The sequence below is a fragment of the Pristiophorus japonicus genome, chromosome 20 (assembly GCF_044704955.1).
Source record: "Pristiophorus japonicus isolate sPriJap1 chromosome 20, sPriJap1.hap1, whole genome shotgun sequence".
Lineage (NCBI taxonomy): Eukaryota > Metazoa > Chordata > Chondrichthyes > Pristiophoridae > Pristiophorus > Pristiophorus japonicus.
In genome coordinates this window covers 34,743,815-34,762,842 of record NC_091996.1, presented here as the reverse complement: position 1 = coordinate 34,762,842, position 19,028 = coordinate 34,743,815, and the positions used below count along the sequence as shown (strand labels likewise).

Here is a 19,028-nt window from a genome sequence, read left to right as displayed (position 1 = left end):
TGATCCAGCACGGCGCTGTCGACAGTACAACTGTGGGATCTGTGAGCAGGCCAAGAAAGAGTGAGGCTCTTCAACCAATCAGATTGAAGAAGCCTCACTAAGACCCGCATGCAGAACTTTTTCCGGAACTCAGAGGATGGAATCGGAGGAGGGTCAGCTGTCAAATTTGCGCTGACTGACACTATCTCACCTATCTCAGAATCCCACCACGATCATCCCCAATATCAGCATCACCAGGCACACCAGCAGCACCAACAACAACACCAACCTTCTCCACAATCACCTGATGCTGCACAGGACACACGGCGTCAGCACCCGACCACATTGCTGCCCGGGATGCCAGGGATAGCCTTACCATGGTCAGATTTATTTCCCTTGACGCTTGACAGAGCAGGCTTGAGGGACCAAATGGCCTACTCGTGCTCCTATTTCTTATGTTATGTACACCCTGGCTGCCAGGTTGGCACCACCCCACACTAACACCATAAAGCATCCCTACAATGCCCAAGCCATTCCTTTCACACTCATCAGCACCCTTATGTCTCACCATTCACTGCAACTCACTAAGTCACTTCCAAAGGTACACACAAATCTGTCCAAGAACGCAAAGTGGTGAAAATAAAGATTTCAATGTTTGACAACACATTAACAGAAACTTTACATCAACATTAGCGAAAACAGTCAAGTGCCAACCCATGTGTGTTGTTAGTTGGGATACTTGCAGTAGGATGAGGGCTAGTGAGATGGGGATGTGATAATATAGATAGAGAGGGATGGGTGGAGGTGCAAGGTAAGTTGGTGTGAGTAAGGATGTGCAGGAGTAGGGTAGGGAAGGCAGAGTGCTGGGGATGTGATGAGTGGCACAGCAGGATGAGGTTGAGTGTGGCTTTGTAGTAATGTTTCGTGATCTACTGAGATCGTTGAAAGGTTTGCGCCACTGCAGCCTGGTCCTCCTGACACTATCCCTGCTTGCGCCCTCCTGTACAATGTGCAACCAGGCTGCGTTGGCCTCCTGGGGATTTGAAGGGAAGAGAACCTCCCTGCATGCTGTGACTCCCTGTGCAGCGCTTGTCAGTGTTTTCAGCAGCTCAATGCTGCTGAACACTGACAGTACAACTGTCAAAATAAATTTTCCCATGGTCCCTTTAAGGAAACTGACTGATGACACCTCATCAAATGATGTCATTAGACCCGCTTCCTTTTAGTTCACCAGGACCCTCACTGAATGGGTTTAACAAGCCCAATCAACATAAAATCACTTCTGCAGAGCGGGATGGAGCTGGCCACGGGTTGGGACCCCACTACGGACATCGCCCGCCTCGCTCCCGCCTCCATAGGCGAAATCATGGCCGCAGAATGTAAACTAGGAAGTGTAAAGCAGGAAATATAAATTACATTTAAATCATTTACAGAAAACAAAATAAATATTGGGAAAGACAGATCGGATTTTGATTTTTTTTCTTTTATTTTCAACACTAACATCTCAAGGAATGAGACTACACACTTGTAAAATTACATTTTCAGGGTCAGAGGGGTTATCTGGCAGTAATAATCACGTCTCATGCTGTAAAAATTTACTTCTGAATGCACAAGCCCTAACATTTTCTGGCACCTTTAGTGGGGAACTAGTGGGCAACCAGTGGGTAAATACCCCAACTTCTTGCCATTGCATTGATTTCAGTGCCGGTTCTATCGGCGAGGACTGCAATAGCACACGCTGTGGAGGAGCAGGGTACCTCTGACAGCAGCTTCCTGATTTCCGTGTATAGCTGCGCATGTGTGGATGTCGCAAGTTGCTGTCTGATTAACTCCATAACAACGGTGATAGTTATTAGCCTCACCGTTATTCCTATCGCGAAATCTGGGCCATTACGTTTTGGTAATATTTCCTCACAATTCCTCATGGGATTATTTTTATTACTCTTCTCTACACCCTCTACAGCCTAGGTACGTCGCTATTTAATTGGGGTGACTAGAATGGCACAGTAATTCAAGTGTATCATAGAGCCTCAACATATTCTCTATAGATTTAGAATGAAATTTTGCAAAGCTGCACTCCTGGTCCAGAACCTTGTGGGACAAGACTGGAGGTCACAGGTAGGTAGGTAACAGTTTACGGCTATTTTTGCAATCTGCACTCCTATCCAACAAAGCTCTCAATCCATCGGAGAGCTGCACAAAGTCTACCGTTTATATTCCATTGTTTTGGCTACGTATCTCAAGATTGTATTTGATTTCTAATTGTTTCTCCACATTGTTTTGACATTGAAAGTGATGAGACGATGGTCATCTCAAAAAAGGCTCACGGACTGTTGGCCTTTATCACAAATGGATTGGAATACAGAGAGGGGGAATGATGCTTCAGTTGGACACAACCCTCCTGAAGTAACGCGCCAGTTTTGGGCACCTGAACCTCAAGAAAGCTATACAGTGCGGATTCACCAGAATGATACCAGGGCTTAAAAGGTTAAATTATGAGGACGGGTTGCATAAACCTGGGTTCAGTCCCTTGAGTTTAAAAAATTGAGAAGTGATTTAATCAAGGTGTCTAAAATGATAATGACATTTGACATGGTTGATACAGAGGGCTGAATTTCCATGGGGAAGGCAGGTTGTGGGGCGGGGGTTGTGAGGATGGAGGCACGGGGGGGCTCCGAGGTCAGGAAACCCGGGAGAACAGGTTCCCCACAGGCTCTGCACAATTTAAAGCACCTCCAATGCCTTTCCGTAACTGGTTCGGAAGAAGTGTATGAGACACGACCAGGTGGATCTTTCCTATTTTATTTCTCCCTTTATTTCTCTGCTGAAATACTAGGGTTCTCCTTGTGCTCCTCACAACACGACAAATTAATTTTGTTTAATTAAATCACACACGCTATCTGTTCAGGCTGGGTGGCTCCATGTTCAATCGACAGAGTGAAGGTTAAATGGGTAAAGTAGCAGTTCAACTTGCATCTCTGTTCTTACCTCGTGTTCCGGTGGGGGTTGGACAGTCCTTTGGTACGGGTGGAAGTAATCGAGTCAGGTAACTTATGTTGGAATATCCCTCCCAAGAAAGATAAGTAGAGTCAGAGTTGTAGGTTGGAGGACTCGGGATTATATTTGCCCGTACTGTTGAAAGAAGAGATATTGCTATTAGTTATTTTGGTAAGAGATAATTTAATGTCTTGAATTTTATTTCTGCTGACTGACTTGTGTTTAGGTGTTAACAAATCAATCATTTTGTATCCAGTTCTCACGGGAAAAAAAATAGACTTCTTTTTTTCAAATGTATCTTTTTCATAATTTTCCACATTTCTTTTCTTATCAACCATTTTGATTCCTCAAAAATATTAAGAACAGAAGTTTTCCCTTTTGATCTGACTCTACAACATCCAAACACATTGGATCAAAATGTGCACAGAGTGTCTGAACTGGAGTGCACTTAACCAGAAATTCCCAAATAAAACATTCTGGTTAAGTATTGTTAAATACAAGCTGTAAATATTGAAATTTAGTTCCACATTTTGATTTAATCCTCGAACTTTAAAAACTGTAGCTGACAGAAGCTGCCTACTGGTGACAGTTACCTGCCAGTCGGCTGTAACGGTTTGTTGTGAATCGGTGCTAATCATCGAGAGTAGGGAAGCTGAGTCACTGCTTGTAACTTGGGTAAGGCTGTGCTTGTATTAAAGTGAGGTAGTCTCATTGCCAAGGGCATGCAGAAAACAAGTGCAGGCAACGGACAGAGCGTGCGGCAAACCAGTCCCACCCACCCCTTCCCTCAACGACTATCTGTCCCACCTGTGACAGGGACTGTGGTTTTCGTATTGGACTGTTCATCCACCCATTGACTCATTTTTAGAGTGGAAGCAAGTCTTCCTCGATTCCGAGGGACTGCCTATGATGATGATGATGATAAAAGTAAACAGATCTGCAGAAGCACAGAGTGATCTGCACAGAGTGTCTTCTTTGGGAATTTGGAAAGAGTGGGAATTTGGGGAAGGACCCAATTGGAGGAGTTATCAGTGGCGGTGGAACCTTTGATAATTTCCAAAAAACAAGAAGGATAACAGGTAGGTGATTGGTTGGTGAATATTAAGGTTTTCTCACTAACCTAGGACCGTGGTTTAAACTAGGTGTGGTAATCTGTAAAGTACTGTACTAAACTTATAACTTAACTAGTTAAACTAATTACTATAACTATAAATAATCATTGAATAAAGACTTTAACTAATTAAATAAATAAAATAAGGCTTGACAAAGATATGGCAGAGTGGGTTGTGTGTCTGGACTGCAGTTTGTGGGTGTTTGTGGACAGTGAGACTGTCCTGAGCAAACACGTCTGCAGGAGATCTCTCCATCTCAAATCTCTCTGGCTCAGAGTCATTGAGCTGGATTGCGAATTGAAGACTCTTTGACACATAAGGGAGGGGGCGGAATTTCTGGACAGTTTTATCCAGAATACAGTCACACCCCAGAGGAAAGCACAGGTTCAGGAAAGGGAGGGTGTGACTGTTAGGGAGCCGGGTAGCGGGATTTAGGAGAGGCTGAGCAGGAGGTACCGCAGACACTGGTCCTGTCCAACAGGTACAATGTACTCGCTCCCTGTGAGGACAAGGAGAAAGACTGCAGGGAGGACAGCCACAATGCAGACCAAGGCACCATGACTCAAGAAGGGTGATATGGGTGGGGGCGGGGGGGGGAGAAGAGCAGAATAGAAATGTGGTAGTGAAAGGGGACTCTGTAATTAGCGGGATAGATAGCGTCCTCTGCAGCCAAGAACGAGAATCCCGAAGGGTGTGTTGCCAGGGTAAAGGAAATCTCATGGCAGCTGGAGATGAACTTGGAAAGGGATGGGATAAAGTCCAGTTGTTGTGGTACATACTGGAACAAACAACATAGGTAGGAACAGGGAGGAGAACCTGCTGAGAAAGTATCAGGAGTTAGGCTCTAAATTAAAAAGCAGGACCTCGAGGGTATTAATCTCTGGATTATTGCCGGAGCCATGTGCAAATTGGCATAGTAGCAGACAAATCAGGAGAATTAACACGTGGCGATAGGGCTGGTGTGGGAAACAGGGATTCCTTTTCCTAGGACACTGGCACCAGTTCTGGGACAGGAAGGAGCTGTACTGATGGGACGGGCTCCACTTGATGGGACCCGTGTCACCGCGGAAAGGGTGAATAGGGAGGTGACAAAGGCTTTATGTAAGATGGAGGGAGGGATCTACAAGAAATGTAACCAGCCAAAGTATAAACAAAATAGGAAAAGAGAGCATAGGAAAGAATAAAATATGGAAGAACATTGCTAGCAAGGAAATAAATAGAGTTATAGAACAGGGGGCCGAAATTGCCCACTGCCAGAAAAGCGGCGCACCAACCCTGTTTCAGTTGTTTTTACCAGCGTGGTGGATGTGGTGGCCTCTTGAGCGAAATTCCGCTCTTTGGCTTTTTTTTCCCAGCCAACCGGAAGTCGGTCACAGTGGGGGCGGATATGCGGCGGTGAGCGGAATTTTGCACACTAGAGGGGCGGAAGCTGGGGGCGGGTGGAGTGTCTGCCACTGTCAGTCATCAGCATAGCACTGATGACGTCATTGTGCTGGCACATCACCTTGTCTCTCTTCACTTAAAGGGGAGAGACATTGTGATTTTTTAGGTTAGGTCCACTGGGCCACCAAGGAAGGTTTCTGCTGGGCCAGCAGCCTGGCACCCAAGAGGGGATGCTAAGCTGCCTGTTGGCGGCCCAGTTGAACCTGGGGGCATAATTGTTGGCCCGACACGGCAGTCGGCTGACAAAAAAAAGATGGTGGCCATGGCAGTAGGTCCTCCCCTTTAATGGCAGCCGCACCGCTGGGGAACATCGGCGGTGCGCACTCTGATGATGCACTTAGGACGGATCGGCAGCAGCGGAGCGGTGGGGGGGGGGGGCGGGTCACTGCTAGGATATCACAGGAGCGGAATTTTCAAAATGGCGTCTATGTCACGAAATATTGGCAGCCATTGCACTCCGCAGCGTGGCCGCCAATTTCTAGCAGCAACAGGTCTTAAGGGAAGGTGTAATTTTGGCCGCCAGGATCTAAAAAGATGGTTAACCATAAAGTGAGAGGAAATCCTATTAAAAGTGAGTTAAACTGTCTGTACAGCAATGCACACAGTGTCTGTAATAAAACAGGGGAGCTAGAGGCAATCATGCATTGTGAGGAACCAGACATAGTAGGGATTACTGAGACATGGCTACTGAAAAATCAACACTGGAAATTAATAATTGAATGGTATAACATATTTAGAAGATAGAGAGGGAAAAAGGGGAGGTGGAGGAGCTGTACTTATTGGGGATAATATAATAGCAGTAGATAAAAGGGACACAGCTATCGGCAAGACAAAAATAGAATCCGTATGGATAGAGATAAAAGATAATAAAGGATCAATCACACTAATAGGCGGAATCTACAGACCACCTAATAGTGGAAGGGAGGTGGAGGAATAAATATTCAGACAAATTAGGGAAATAAATAAAAAACATAGAATAATAATCATGTGGCATTTCAACTACCCCAATATTAATTGGACAGATGAGGTAGGTAAAGGGGATAAGGGAATGTAGTTCCTACAATGTGTACAGGACTCCTTTCTAACCCGAAATGTAAAAAGCCAAACAAGGGAGGATTCGCTATTGAATCCAGCAATGGGGAATGAACCAGAGCAGATAAGGGAAGTAAAAATAGGGGAACATCTAGGCAATAGTGACCACAATAAAATACGCTTTAAGATGATAATTGAGAAGGACATAAGTATGATGAAAACCAGGTTAATAGATTGGAGAAAAGCTGATTTTGAGGTGCTGAGAATAGAACTTGGGGAAAATAAATTGGGCAACAATATTGGCAAACAGCGATGTAGATCAGCAATGGGAAACATTTAAAACGGTGTTCAACAGAGTGCAGGAAAAAGTTATTCTGCTAAAAGGAAAGAACAAATTAAACACTAATGAGACTTAATGGATGAATAATGACATAAGAAGAAAGACTTGTATTTATATAGCGCCTTTCATGACCATCTGTACTTATAAGGGAACAATTGAGGGTAAGGAAAGAGGCATACATCAAGTACATAGACGGCAGGGGAATCCATGGTAAGAGAGAATACGAAGAGATTAGGAGAGAAATCAAAAAACAATTAGGAAGGCAAAGTGGAACTATGAAATTAAATTATCAAGGAACATAAAACAAATTGGTAAAATATTTTACAGTCAATCAATAAAAAAGGAAGGTTGGATGGGAATAGGGCCATTAAGAGATAGACCAAATAATACCACAGGTAACGATAGGGAGTTGGCAGAAATATTACTGTCATTATTCACTTTGGTATTTACCAGGAATATAGAACAGGTGGACTTGGACTTGAATGATGAGATTAGTAATGAGATAAGAGCATTTAAAATAAAAAAGGGTATATATTAAATAAACTAATCAAACTCAAAGTGGATAAAATCTCTGGTCCGGATGGATTGCATCCACATGTTTTAAAAGAATCTAGGGAAGAGATAGCAGAAGCATTATTACACATTTAATAATTCGTTAGAAAAAGTTGTAGAGCCAGAGGACTGTCGCATAGCGAACGTAATACCTATATTTAAGAAGGGGGATAGAACATGTCCAGGGGATTATAGACCAGACAGCTTAACATCGGTGGTAGGGAAATAAAGGAGAAAATAGAAGAACATCTAGAAATGAAAAATATAATAATGAATATCATCCCCAATCTCAGGACCCCACACCCCGTTATCATCACCCCAATCTCAGGACCCTATACCCCATTATCATCACCCCAATCTCAGGACCCTGCACCCAGTTATCATCACCCCAATCTCAGGACCCTGCACTCCATTATCATCACCCAAATCTCAGGACCCTACACCCCATTATCATCACCTCAATCCCAGTACCCCACACCCTGTTATCATCACCCCAATCTCAGGACCCTACACCCCGTTATCATCACCCCAATCTCAGGACCCCATACCCCATTATCATCACCCCAATCTCAGGATCCTACACCCAGTTATCATCACCCCAATCTCAGGACTCTACACCCCGTTATCATCACCCCAATCTCAGGACCCTACACCCTATTATCATCACTCCCAATAAAGGGTAGCTATTCACAGTGGCAGAAGGTGGGTCATGGTGTTCCACAAGGATCAGTGCTGGGACCGCTGTTGTTCACAATTTATATTAATGATTTAGACTTTGGAATCAAAAACACAATTTCTAAATTTGGGATAACACCAAATTGGGGAGATAGTCAATACTGAGGAGGACTGCAACACATTACAGGAGGACATTGATAAACTTGCAGAATGGGCATATAATTGGCAAATGACGTTCAACACAGATAAATGTGAGGTATTACATTTTGGTAGGAAGAATAGGGAGGTCACTTATTACTTGGAGGGTGAGAGTCTGGGTGGGGTAGAGGAACAAAGGGATCTCGGAGTACAAATACACAAATCACTAAAAGTTGCGACACAGGTTAGCAAGGCCATAAAAAAAGCAAACCAAGCACTAGGGTTTATTTCTAGAGGTATAGAATTGAAAAGTAGGGAAGCTATGCTAAACCTGTATTGAACCTTGGTTAGACCACACTTGGAGTACTTAGAGTCCTGTACAGTTCTGGTCGCCATATTATAAAAAGGATATAGAGGCACTGGAAAGGGAGCAGATAAGATTTACAAAGATGATACCAGAAATGTGAGGGTGTACATATCAGGGCTTAATAGAGGTCTTTAAAGGTTTTGATAGAGTGGATACAGAGAGAATGTTCCCACTTTTGGGAAAGAGCATAATTAGAGGCCATAGATATAAAACAGTCACCAAGAAATTCAGAAGAAAATTCTTCACCCAATGAGCAGTGAGAATATGGAACACGCTACCCCAGGGAGTGGTTGAAGTGAATAGTATTGATGCATTTAAGGGGTGGCTTGACACGCATATGAGGGAGAAGGGAATAGAGGGCTATGCTGATAGATTTAGATGAGAAAAGACGGGAGGAGGCTGGAGTGGAGAATAAATGCTGGCATGGACTGGTTGGGCCAAATGGCCTGTTTCCGTGTCGTATATCCTACGTAATGTAATCCTGTATAAAATTTCCTACAGCCTTGTTCTTCCACCGGAAATGTGACAGAGTCGGGCTTCTGAGCACCAGTCAGCTGTGCCCTTGACCACACTCTAAATCCCAGGGCCTGGGTCATTTACATGTGAGGGGTGGGCGGCTGTATCTTTCACGGTGTTACTGGGGTGCCCGCCTCAGTGGGTGGCAGGAATTTCGCTGCAGCACCGTCCCACGCCAAGAGCAGGCCAGCTGCAGTTGGGCGGAAGCTGCTCCAACTTTGAAACAGTTGTGAGACACGGTCCTAGCAAGCTGCCGATTCTACATCATGCAGGCATGCTTAGCGCTGGCGACAACGGAGGCAGAACTGGTGAGGCGGACTTCTGACGGGGATGACGGGGTCAGTCCTCCAGCCTGGCCTCTTCTGGTGGTGTCTGCAATGGAAGGAGCGCAATAGCAAGGAACGGCCAGTCCCTCTTCTAGTGAAAGCTGGGTGGAACCCACAAATAGCAGGTCTGATTGCATTACCGCTGCAACCCTTACCCTGGGCCCAGGAATTTTAGGCCCAGTGCCTCTCCTACATCACATTGTTCTGAAAAATGTAATTTTCTAGCAAAAGTTAACCATTTACCGTGTGTTTTCCTTCTCAGTGAGCCTAAGCATGTCTAGGATTATTGTTTTATGAGATTTATGTTTTTTCAAGTTCAGCTGAAATTGGTATGTAAATTGAAAAAAGTGGATCAGAAGGAAACCTGTATGATAGCCAAGGATAATTCAACTGTCAAGGTGCAAAGTGTTAGCCCACCATGTATTACTGGTACAGTTGGAATGAGTAACAAATCAACTCTCCAACTGCCTTCACAACCACTGTCCATTGCGTAAACATTATTAAAAAGCTTTATAATGACTGTCTGTGTTAGCATTGGAAAACTGACAATCCAGAATTATTCCACAAACCAGGAATGTAGGATACTGTGCAAGTGATTATAGTTTGGGATTTAGCAAGTCTACTTTACTAGACACTTAGCGAAAATAAATTGGCAAAGCTGATTCCAGATACTAAGGAATCTGTTGTTAACAAACTTACAGGATGGCAAACTCTGGGGAGCTTCTTTGGTGGAATGAACTGGGTACAACATGTCTTGGAAAAGCATATACTTTTGACTCGTATATTTGAAAAAATAGCAGAACAAATTTCGCTTATTGACATTACATCACGATCTTAAGCAGGGAGAGAATACCTGACAGTATCAGCCATGATGTAGTTTCCCCAGACTAACAAAACATACCGATTGGATTAAAAACCCTCTATTCATTACTTTGTATACTTTGCCCTCCTGCTGAAAGATAACGGGGTGGAAATTGGATCAGTTGCCGCCTCTGTTCGCGCCCCAGAGGGGCGGTAATGGCGGTGGAATTGATTTTCGGGCGGGCGGACAGCTTCCAGCCCCCCGCCGGGACATTCGGTGCGGGGGGTTTTGCGGGAGGTGTGGAGCAGTACCGCCCGGGAGAGGCGAGCCGGTGTACAACGCCGGTTGTGACACTGTTCTGAAATTTGTTTTCTGGGGGACCCGTAGCGCCTTGCAGCGCGCCCTAGTGGGAGCACCTGGGAAAGCGGACGGTCCGAGCTGTTCCAGCTGAGGTGAGGGAAGGAATGAATACCTGAGGTAAGTGCAATTGTTTTTTTTTTGCGATTTATGTTTTATGTGGGGTGAGCAAGGTAATTAGAATGTTTTTAGAGTTTTCTTTTCCGATTTTTTTTTATTTCCCCAGGGAAGTCTCTCTTGGGGCGCTCCAAGGTTGGCGCTTTAGCTCGGGATTTTCAGTTGCTCAGCCGGCCTAGTGCCCTGAGCGATGTGTGCAACGCCTCCCTTAGCGTTCCGCTCCACACTCGGGGCCCAGCTGATGAATTTTGTGGTTGCAGATACAAACCATTTCCCGGCGCAGAATTTACCGCCCTGGCGCCATTAGCGCCCTAATTAGCCTCCAACCAAATTTCCACCCCAAATAATTTACTGTAGTCTTTTTGATTTGCAATGCTGTAGAGCTAAACCGTTCTTTCAAGTAACCAGGGACATCAACCAGGGCCATTTTTACTGAGGTCATTTTAAAAGCATCTTCCTCAGACAATCCCAACAGATATCGGAATGAAGATAGCTGAACAATTGGTGCAGCTCGCCCCACCCATACCATTTATCAGTGCCGGGTCTCACTTGAAGCAGTGACAGAAAGATAGATTTTCTGTTTAGCAAAACAAAGACGTGGAAACGTTCTTCTTTCTTCAGCACCGGAAACAAGTTGGCCTTTTCTTTTGGTGAGTTTAAATTTGAACAGGACAAATCAACAACCCAATTATCTATGGTTGTATGCCCGTTATAGACATTGTAAAACTGTGTGTCACTATTGAATGCTGATCTTAATTTGCTCCAAATATTTCGACTAAGAATTGGATAATCTCATCCCATTGCCAGTAAATCCTAATCAAACAAATGTTATTATACTCCGCGCTCTTTGCATAACATGAAGCGTCTTTCATTGAATGCATTGAATCCTCTGCACTCTGGTCTGATGGAGTAAAATGGGAAGTTATCTTTGAAAAAGAAATAGGAGCAGGAGTAGGCCATTTGGCCCCTCGAGCCTGCTCCACCATTCAATAAGATCATGGCTGATCTGCTTAAGATCAAACCTTTATCAGCTTCAGTGTTGCTTTTGGCATTTGCTACACTACATGCAAACCTTTTAACTGGGCTGTATTACTAAGCTGCTGCCACATCTTCAAAACATGCTATTCCATTCTGACAATTGTAAGCATCCTATGCAAAGTGGCAGTATAAAAAAGAAAGCCTTGCATTTATATAGCACCTTTCACGACCACCAGACGTCTCAAAGCGTTTTACAGCCAATGAAGTACTTTTGGAGTGTAGTCACTGTTGTAATGTGGGAAACGCGACAGCCAACTTGTGCACAAGCAAGCTCCCACAAACAGCAATGTGATAATTTGTTATGTTGATTGAGTGATAATTATTGGCTAGGACACCGGGGTTAACTCCCCTGCACTTCTTCAAAATAGCACCATGGGATCTTTTACATCCACCTGAGAGAGCAGACTGGGTCTCGGTTTAATGTCTTAGCCAATGGACGGCACCTCTGACAATGCAGCACTCCCTCAGTACTGCACTGGAGTGTCAGCTTAGATTTTTTTGTGTGTTCTAAGTCCACAAGAGTGGGGTTTGAACCCACAGCCTTCTGACCTTGAGGCAAGCATGCTACCCACTGAGCCACAGATGACACTGTAATCACACACCAACCTGACACTGAAGCCAAGTGGTGTGAGACCCCTCTTGGGGCTGATTCACACCTGTGAAGCCAGGCATAAAAGGTGCTCAGATAATCAGTTGGATCTTTTGTGCTCTATAAACCTAGGGCGGGAATTTATTCAGGGATTCTCCCGATTGGCTGCTGTAGCTTCCACGAGAGATTGGCAGAAACCCTATTTATACCGCGTAAATGTTACAGTCTTTCAACGGCTCATTGGTAGAACCCCGAAAGAAATTCCCAGTGCTAGTATGGTGTCTTTTTAACCTCATGAGAAAGTGATGCACCGGTTCATGCTCCCCGAAGGTTAAGAAATAGTCGCACACACGCAAAGCTCTCTCGTAGTCAGTGTGAATCGCAGCCCCCTGTATAACTCCAGTCCTGCTGGCTGCACTTCACATCCTACAATGCCACCTCCCAGTGGCAGTATAGTGTAACCCCATATTCATCCGACCCTCGACTGTTCTCCAATCCAACCCACCCCACCCCCCCTACAGCAATGTCAACCCCCAACAATACTGCAGGGTCCCCACCATGTTCCTCTGACCCCACCTCGACAACAATGCCAACGTCCCCAACAATATTTCAGGCCCCCGAGATCTTCTTACCCAATTCCCGACAGCCCTGCGATCACAGTCTCTGAGTCCCACCATTCCTCCTCCAGACCCACGCTCTGCAAACCCAATCCCTTACCTGGAAACTGGAGCTTCAACCAGCGTGGGCTCTTACTGCAGCGCTGGCAACATGATAAACAGGTCCGAGGCCCAAAATCACGGCCTCCTCGAACCTTCCCATTTGAGCGTGGGCTGTTGGGATTCTGTGAGTAAAGCGCCCAAAAATGAACGCTACCGAATTTCTGGGCTGGTGTCTTCCAAATAAGATTTTTAATGTCCGTTTAGGTGGATCAATTGGAACTATTTGAAAAAGAGCAGGAGATGGAGGTGTCCAGGCCAGTATTTATCTTATGACCAACACCACCAAAAACAGATTAACTGGTCATTTATCTCATTGCAGTGTGCACCCCATGCACCACCTTCAACATTCACTCCCTCCACCACTGGCGCACCGTGGCTGCAGTGTGTACCATCTACAAGATGCACTGCAGCAACTCGCCAAGGCTTCTTCGGCAGCACATCCCAAACCCGCGACCTCTACCACCTAGAAGGACAAGGGCAGCAGGCGCATGGGAGCACCATCACCTTCATGTTCCCCTCCAAGTCACACACCATCCCGACTTCAACATTTAGCGCTGTTCCTTCATCGTCGCTGGGTCAAAATCCTGGAACTCCCTCCCTAACAACACTATGGGAGCACCTTCACCACACGGACTGCAGCGGTTCAAGAAGGCGGCTCACCACCCGCTTCTCAAGGGCAATTAGGGATGGGTACTAAATGCCGGCCTTGCCAGCAACGCCGACATCCCAGGAATGAATAAAAAAAAATTACCCATGAACTAAGTAATTACTGTAAGTAATTCATTGAGTGTAAAACACTTTGAGAATCCTGAGGATGTGAAAAGCACTATATAAATGCACCCTCTAACAGCGAGGTACATACATCTGCTAATCCAATCCTGAATCTCCTTGTGGGGATTGGGTATTTTTCTATGGCACCGGGGACCAAAGCAGGTCGGTAGATGACCAGTTTTATATGGCATCGTTTCCTGTCATCAGTTTCATACAATAGTTTCCAGTGTTTAGCTGTTTGCATAATGTAGCTACTACCAAGTGGTAGCTGGACCCACTTAATAATAGGAAGGTAAATACGAAATGATTACAATAACCACATTGCTGATCGGTAATTTTGTACATTTAGTTTCTGATGAGCTGCTGCATTGGCTGTGTTTTATTCACATTTCGTTGAAACATAGAAACATAGAAAATAGGTGCAGGAGTAGGCCATTCGGCCCTTCTAGCCTGCACCGCCATTCAATGAGTTCATGGCTGAATTGTTTTGCGTATCAAAGTCAAACAGTGTGGTACTTTGGGCACGAAGGTTACACTCCTAAATGCTGGAAGACTTTTCTTAGTGCCATTTTTGAACCTCTTGTGATCTTTGTACCCTCACTAGGTTATTCCCGTGTGAGTACTGGTTTCTCCTGCTTATTTGCCCAGATGTTGCAGCTGCAGAATACTCCAGTGATAATAGAGAGATAAATGTGGGACTTCCGCAGCCTCCCCTCAGTCTGGGCTGCGTTCAAAGTCAATTTCCGAAAGTGAGATTCCAGCTGTTTAAAGCACTGCACAGTTTCTCACATCTCATGTGTTTCATTGTCTCTCAACATCTCTCTATCATTTGTATCATCAGCAGCGGCTGATCGCTCATCAAATTGAGTTCAACTTATTTAATTTCTTATCAGTATTTTCCGATCAGTATCACTCAGTGGTTTATTTTGTAACTGGCGCAGTATCATTTATCAGTGATCGTGAATCACTTCTATCTTGTGTTTGTACGAATTCAGATAATGCAGACCATCGCACAGCTTTACCACAACTTCAGCCTAAGTCAGCGCATTTGCAGGACCATCCTCACGTGCCCTCTGACCATCTTCCATCTACCAGCACCATAGGCAGCTGGTTTAATTTCCACATCTCAATTAATGAGTGAAGTCTTGATTGTATACCATTAAATCTGTAGCTAACTCAAATTCATTAGCCCAAACTGTACTGTTGGGTGTCGGCTGGGCGGGAGGTTGGGCAATGCTGAAAGGGCATCCAACCAACCTCAGTGTGTTGACCTCCTGTACATTTACAGGGTCAACCTCATTACTGTAATGTGGGTCAGCTCCTGCAGGGAAGGTGCCTGTGATTGGGAGCTCACTGTTGGTTGGTGGGACAAATGATTTAATAGTCCAGCAATTTTGGATTTTGGAATATAGGGGGAAAACATCTGTAAGGTATACAGGAGGGTAGAGAATGGGGGGCCAGAGAAATTCTCCTGCAGGAAGTCAGACAGTGGTGGGGAGGAGAGCGTTCCTCAGCAAAGAGCAGCACAGAGTTCCAAGAAGAGCAGATGTCGGAGAATGGGCTGAGGTGCCAACTAGTTTCAATGCCACCTCCAACATTCTAGGCACATGTCTGCACTGTTGCAGGACATTTAATGGCAATACCAGTCAGCTACGGTAGAAGAACACAGCACTACCTTCCATGGATGCAGTGTACCAAGCACTTGCCGTGCACGCCTATTACTCAGTACTTTGAAACTCTCCCCTTCACCCGAAAGATTTTCACCCTTCACATCCTTGCATGCCTTCAGCCCAAAAAAACCCTCTCCTCTAATGTGGCTGCAGGACACATCTGGATGTCATGAAAGCCATTGTGGCTTGTATGCCGACACTTGGGTGTATTGTACACCATTGTGACAGCAAGCATTTCTCATTATGACCTCTGGTAGCACAAAGCAGCCCATAATAAAACAAGAACGTGAGGAGGGCTTCCAAACTATGAGGAGGAAACCCCATCAATCCTTGAAAGCCCTTAGAGGATATTGGAGGAGGGTAAGTTGGAGGGCTGTCGTCAGTTGGAGGTTTATGTAAACTTCACCTGATCTTTCTTCTCATCCTAATCTCGAATTCATTCATCGACATCCAACATACAGAGATCCATTTTACCATCTCACTCCTCCTACTGAAAACCATGTTTTCACTTTGGGCATGGGGACAAAACTGGCAATTGCAGATCAGACCCGCGTCATACATCCTTCCTGATTTTCCATTCCATTGAATACAGTTTTTTGCTTCCCCCCAAAGTAAAAGTTGATCCCCCATATGAGAAAGCTGCATATAAGTACTGTTGTGACCTCTGTTCCTCTTCTGTTTCTCAAAGTGATCCATGGGAAGGAAACTCCTGTACCCCACACTGTCCCTCCCACACTCCAGTCCTGATACTTGCACTGCTGGGGATTTCGAGAGCAGGTTAAAGGAGAGTGCGTTGGGTGAGACACAGTGCATATGAGTAGGAACCGGTTGTGGTGGCCTCGGAGGGAGCACCAGAGGCGGCGGGGAGAGCAGGAGTGGCCAGCCCCAGAAAACAGCATTTGCTCTCTCAGGCATATAACGTTCTTGCAGTGTGCCAGCTGACCTTACCGGGTGCTGTCATGTATTCAACCAGCATTGTAACCCATGTATAATCTGACCTAAGTTGTACACTGTGAGAACAATTACCACTAGGTGGTGAACTTGTGGGAGACACTCCTAACCTGGACCTTCAGATATAAAAGGGGAAGCTCCACCCTCTTCCATCACTTGAGTACTAAGGAATAAAGGACAGGTCACAGACTGACCTTCTCTCAAGCATGGGCCTCATGTGCATTTATGCTGTATAGTAAGGACGTATCAATGGCGACGAGAAATTGGGATTTAAACCACGCGAGCATGGCCACTAGCAGAACAGACGAGAGGTACTGTGTTAAGGAATGGTTGGGACAGAGATTCAACATTGTTAAAGCAGCACAAAGTTCTCCAGGCAGACAAGGGCAAGCGGGCATGCCCCAACATGTAGTCGATTCACGCCATTGCAAGGGACAATGCGGCCAGTAATGGGGCCATCAACACCTGTTAATGGCGCACTCAAGGACAATCACAGGGGCAGTCAGGGACGATCGACTGGCAAGGGACCTTTTGTTTCCAACAGCAGCTCATGTTGGAGGCGTGGAGGCACACACTCAGCCAGAGTTTGCAGAGATGAGCAAAATACCTGCAGAAATTGCAGAAATGAACACTGGGGGAAATTGCTGGAAGCTGAAGTTCAGCGAGTTCATGTGGAGCACGTATACAGTTCATACAACAGGACGCCACCGATAATGATGAAAGTGCTCCTCAATGGCATCCCAGTATCAATGGAGCTAGACACGGGGGCCAGCCAGTCCCTGATGGGCATCAAACAGTTCAAAAGGTTGTGGGCTTCCAAGGCCAGGAGGCCAAAATTATTGCTGATTGACGCACAGCTACGTACATATACAAAGGAGATCATTCCAGTGTTAGGTAGCGCCACGGTAGTCATGACCCACAAAGATTCGGAGAACAGGTTGCCACTCTGGGTTGTCCCGGGGGATGGTCCCGCACTACTGGGGAGGAGTTGGCTTGCTGTCATGAACTGGAAATGGGGCGATGTCAATGCAATTTCCTCTGTGGAGCGAGTATCATGCTCACAGATCCTGGACAAATTTGACTCATTATTTCAACCCAGCATTGGCACTTTCATGGGGGCCAAGATAGTGATTCACATAAACCCGGACGCCAGGCCAGTACACCACAAGGCCAGAACGGTGCCGTACGTGATGCGGGAAAAGATAGAAGGCGAATTGGACTGCCTGCTGAGGGAAGGCATCATCTCGCCAGTCGAATTCAGTGACAGGGCGAGCCCGATTGTGCCGGTGCTCAAGGCGGATGGGTCGGTCAGGATATGTGGTGACACCCATCAATCGGGTGTCACTCCAAGACCAGTACCCGCTACCGAGAGCGGAGGACCTCTTTGCGACACTATCCGGTGGCAAACTTTTTTCAAAATTGGACCTGACCTCAGCTTACATGAACCAGGAGCTGGCGAGTTGAAGAAGCTGACCACCATCACGACACACGAGGGGTTGTTTGAGTACAACAGATGTCCGTTCGGGATTCGCTCGGCCGCCGCGATCTTCCAACGAAATATGGAAAGCCTCCTCAAGTCGATTCCAGGGACAGTGGTTTTTCAGGACGACATCCTAATCACGGGTTACGATACTGAAGAACACCTCCACAACCTGGAGGAGGTGCTACGCAGACTGGACCGGGTAGGGCTGCGACTGAAAAAGGCGAAGTGCATCTTCCTAGCTCCAGAGGTAGAATTCCTGGGGACGAGGGTAGCAGCAGACGGGATCAGCCCTACTGCGTCCAAGACAGAAGCGATCCAGAGAGCACTCAGACCCCATAACACGATGGAGCTGCGTTCGTTCCTGGAGCTCCTGAACTAATTTGGTAACTTTCTTCCCAAATTGAGCACGCTGCTAGAGCCGCTACACGTGCTCCTACGCAAAGGTCGTGAATGGGTTTGGAGGGAACAGCCAGGAAAGGGCTTTTAATAGAGCACGCAATTTGTTATGTTCCAACAATCTGTTAACGCTATATGACCCATGTAAGAAACTTGTGTTAACGTGCGATGCATCATCCTATGGTGTCGGGTGTGTGTTGCAGCATGTCAATGCCAAGGGTCAGTTACAGCCGGTAGCTTTTGCCTCCAGAAGTCTGTCCCAGGCAGAAAGGGGCTACAGGATGGTAGAAAAGGAGGCGCTCGCATGTGTATATGCGGTAAAGAAAATGAACCAGTACCTGTTTGGCAGGAAATTTGAGCTGGAGACAGATCACAAACCCCTAACGTCCCTTTTGGCCGACAACAAGGCCATAAATGCAAACGCATCGGCCCACATACAGAAGTGGGCACTCACATTAGCCGCCTATGACTACACAATTTGGCACAGACCGGGCACCGAAAACTGCGCCGATGCACTCAGCAGGCTCCCACTAGCCACCACTGAGGGGGCTACCGAGCATGCTGCTGAGATGGTCATGGCTGTTGAAGCTTTCGGAAGCGAAGGCTCACCCGTGACAGCCCGTCAGATTAAAGTCTGGACAAATAGAGACCCGCTATT

The 19,028-nt window shown here is 46.0% G+C and overlaps 1 protein-coding gene across 1 annotated transcript in view; it reads right to left on the bottom strand.

Moving 5' to 3' along the window:
- The window catches only part of LOC139232474 (prostaglandin G/H synthase 1-like), a 165,595-nt gene that overhangs the window by 47,458 nt on the left and 99,109 nt on the right, over window positions 1–19,028 (bottom strand). The window contains exon 5 of the mRNA XM_070862722.1: window positions 2,968–3,111. Within this exon, the coding sequence (XP_070718823.1) occupies window positions 2,968–3,111 (144 nt within the window). The remainder of the gene's footprint in view (window positions 1–2,967; window positions 3,112–19,028) is intronic.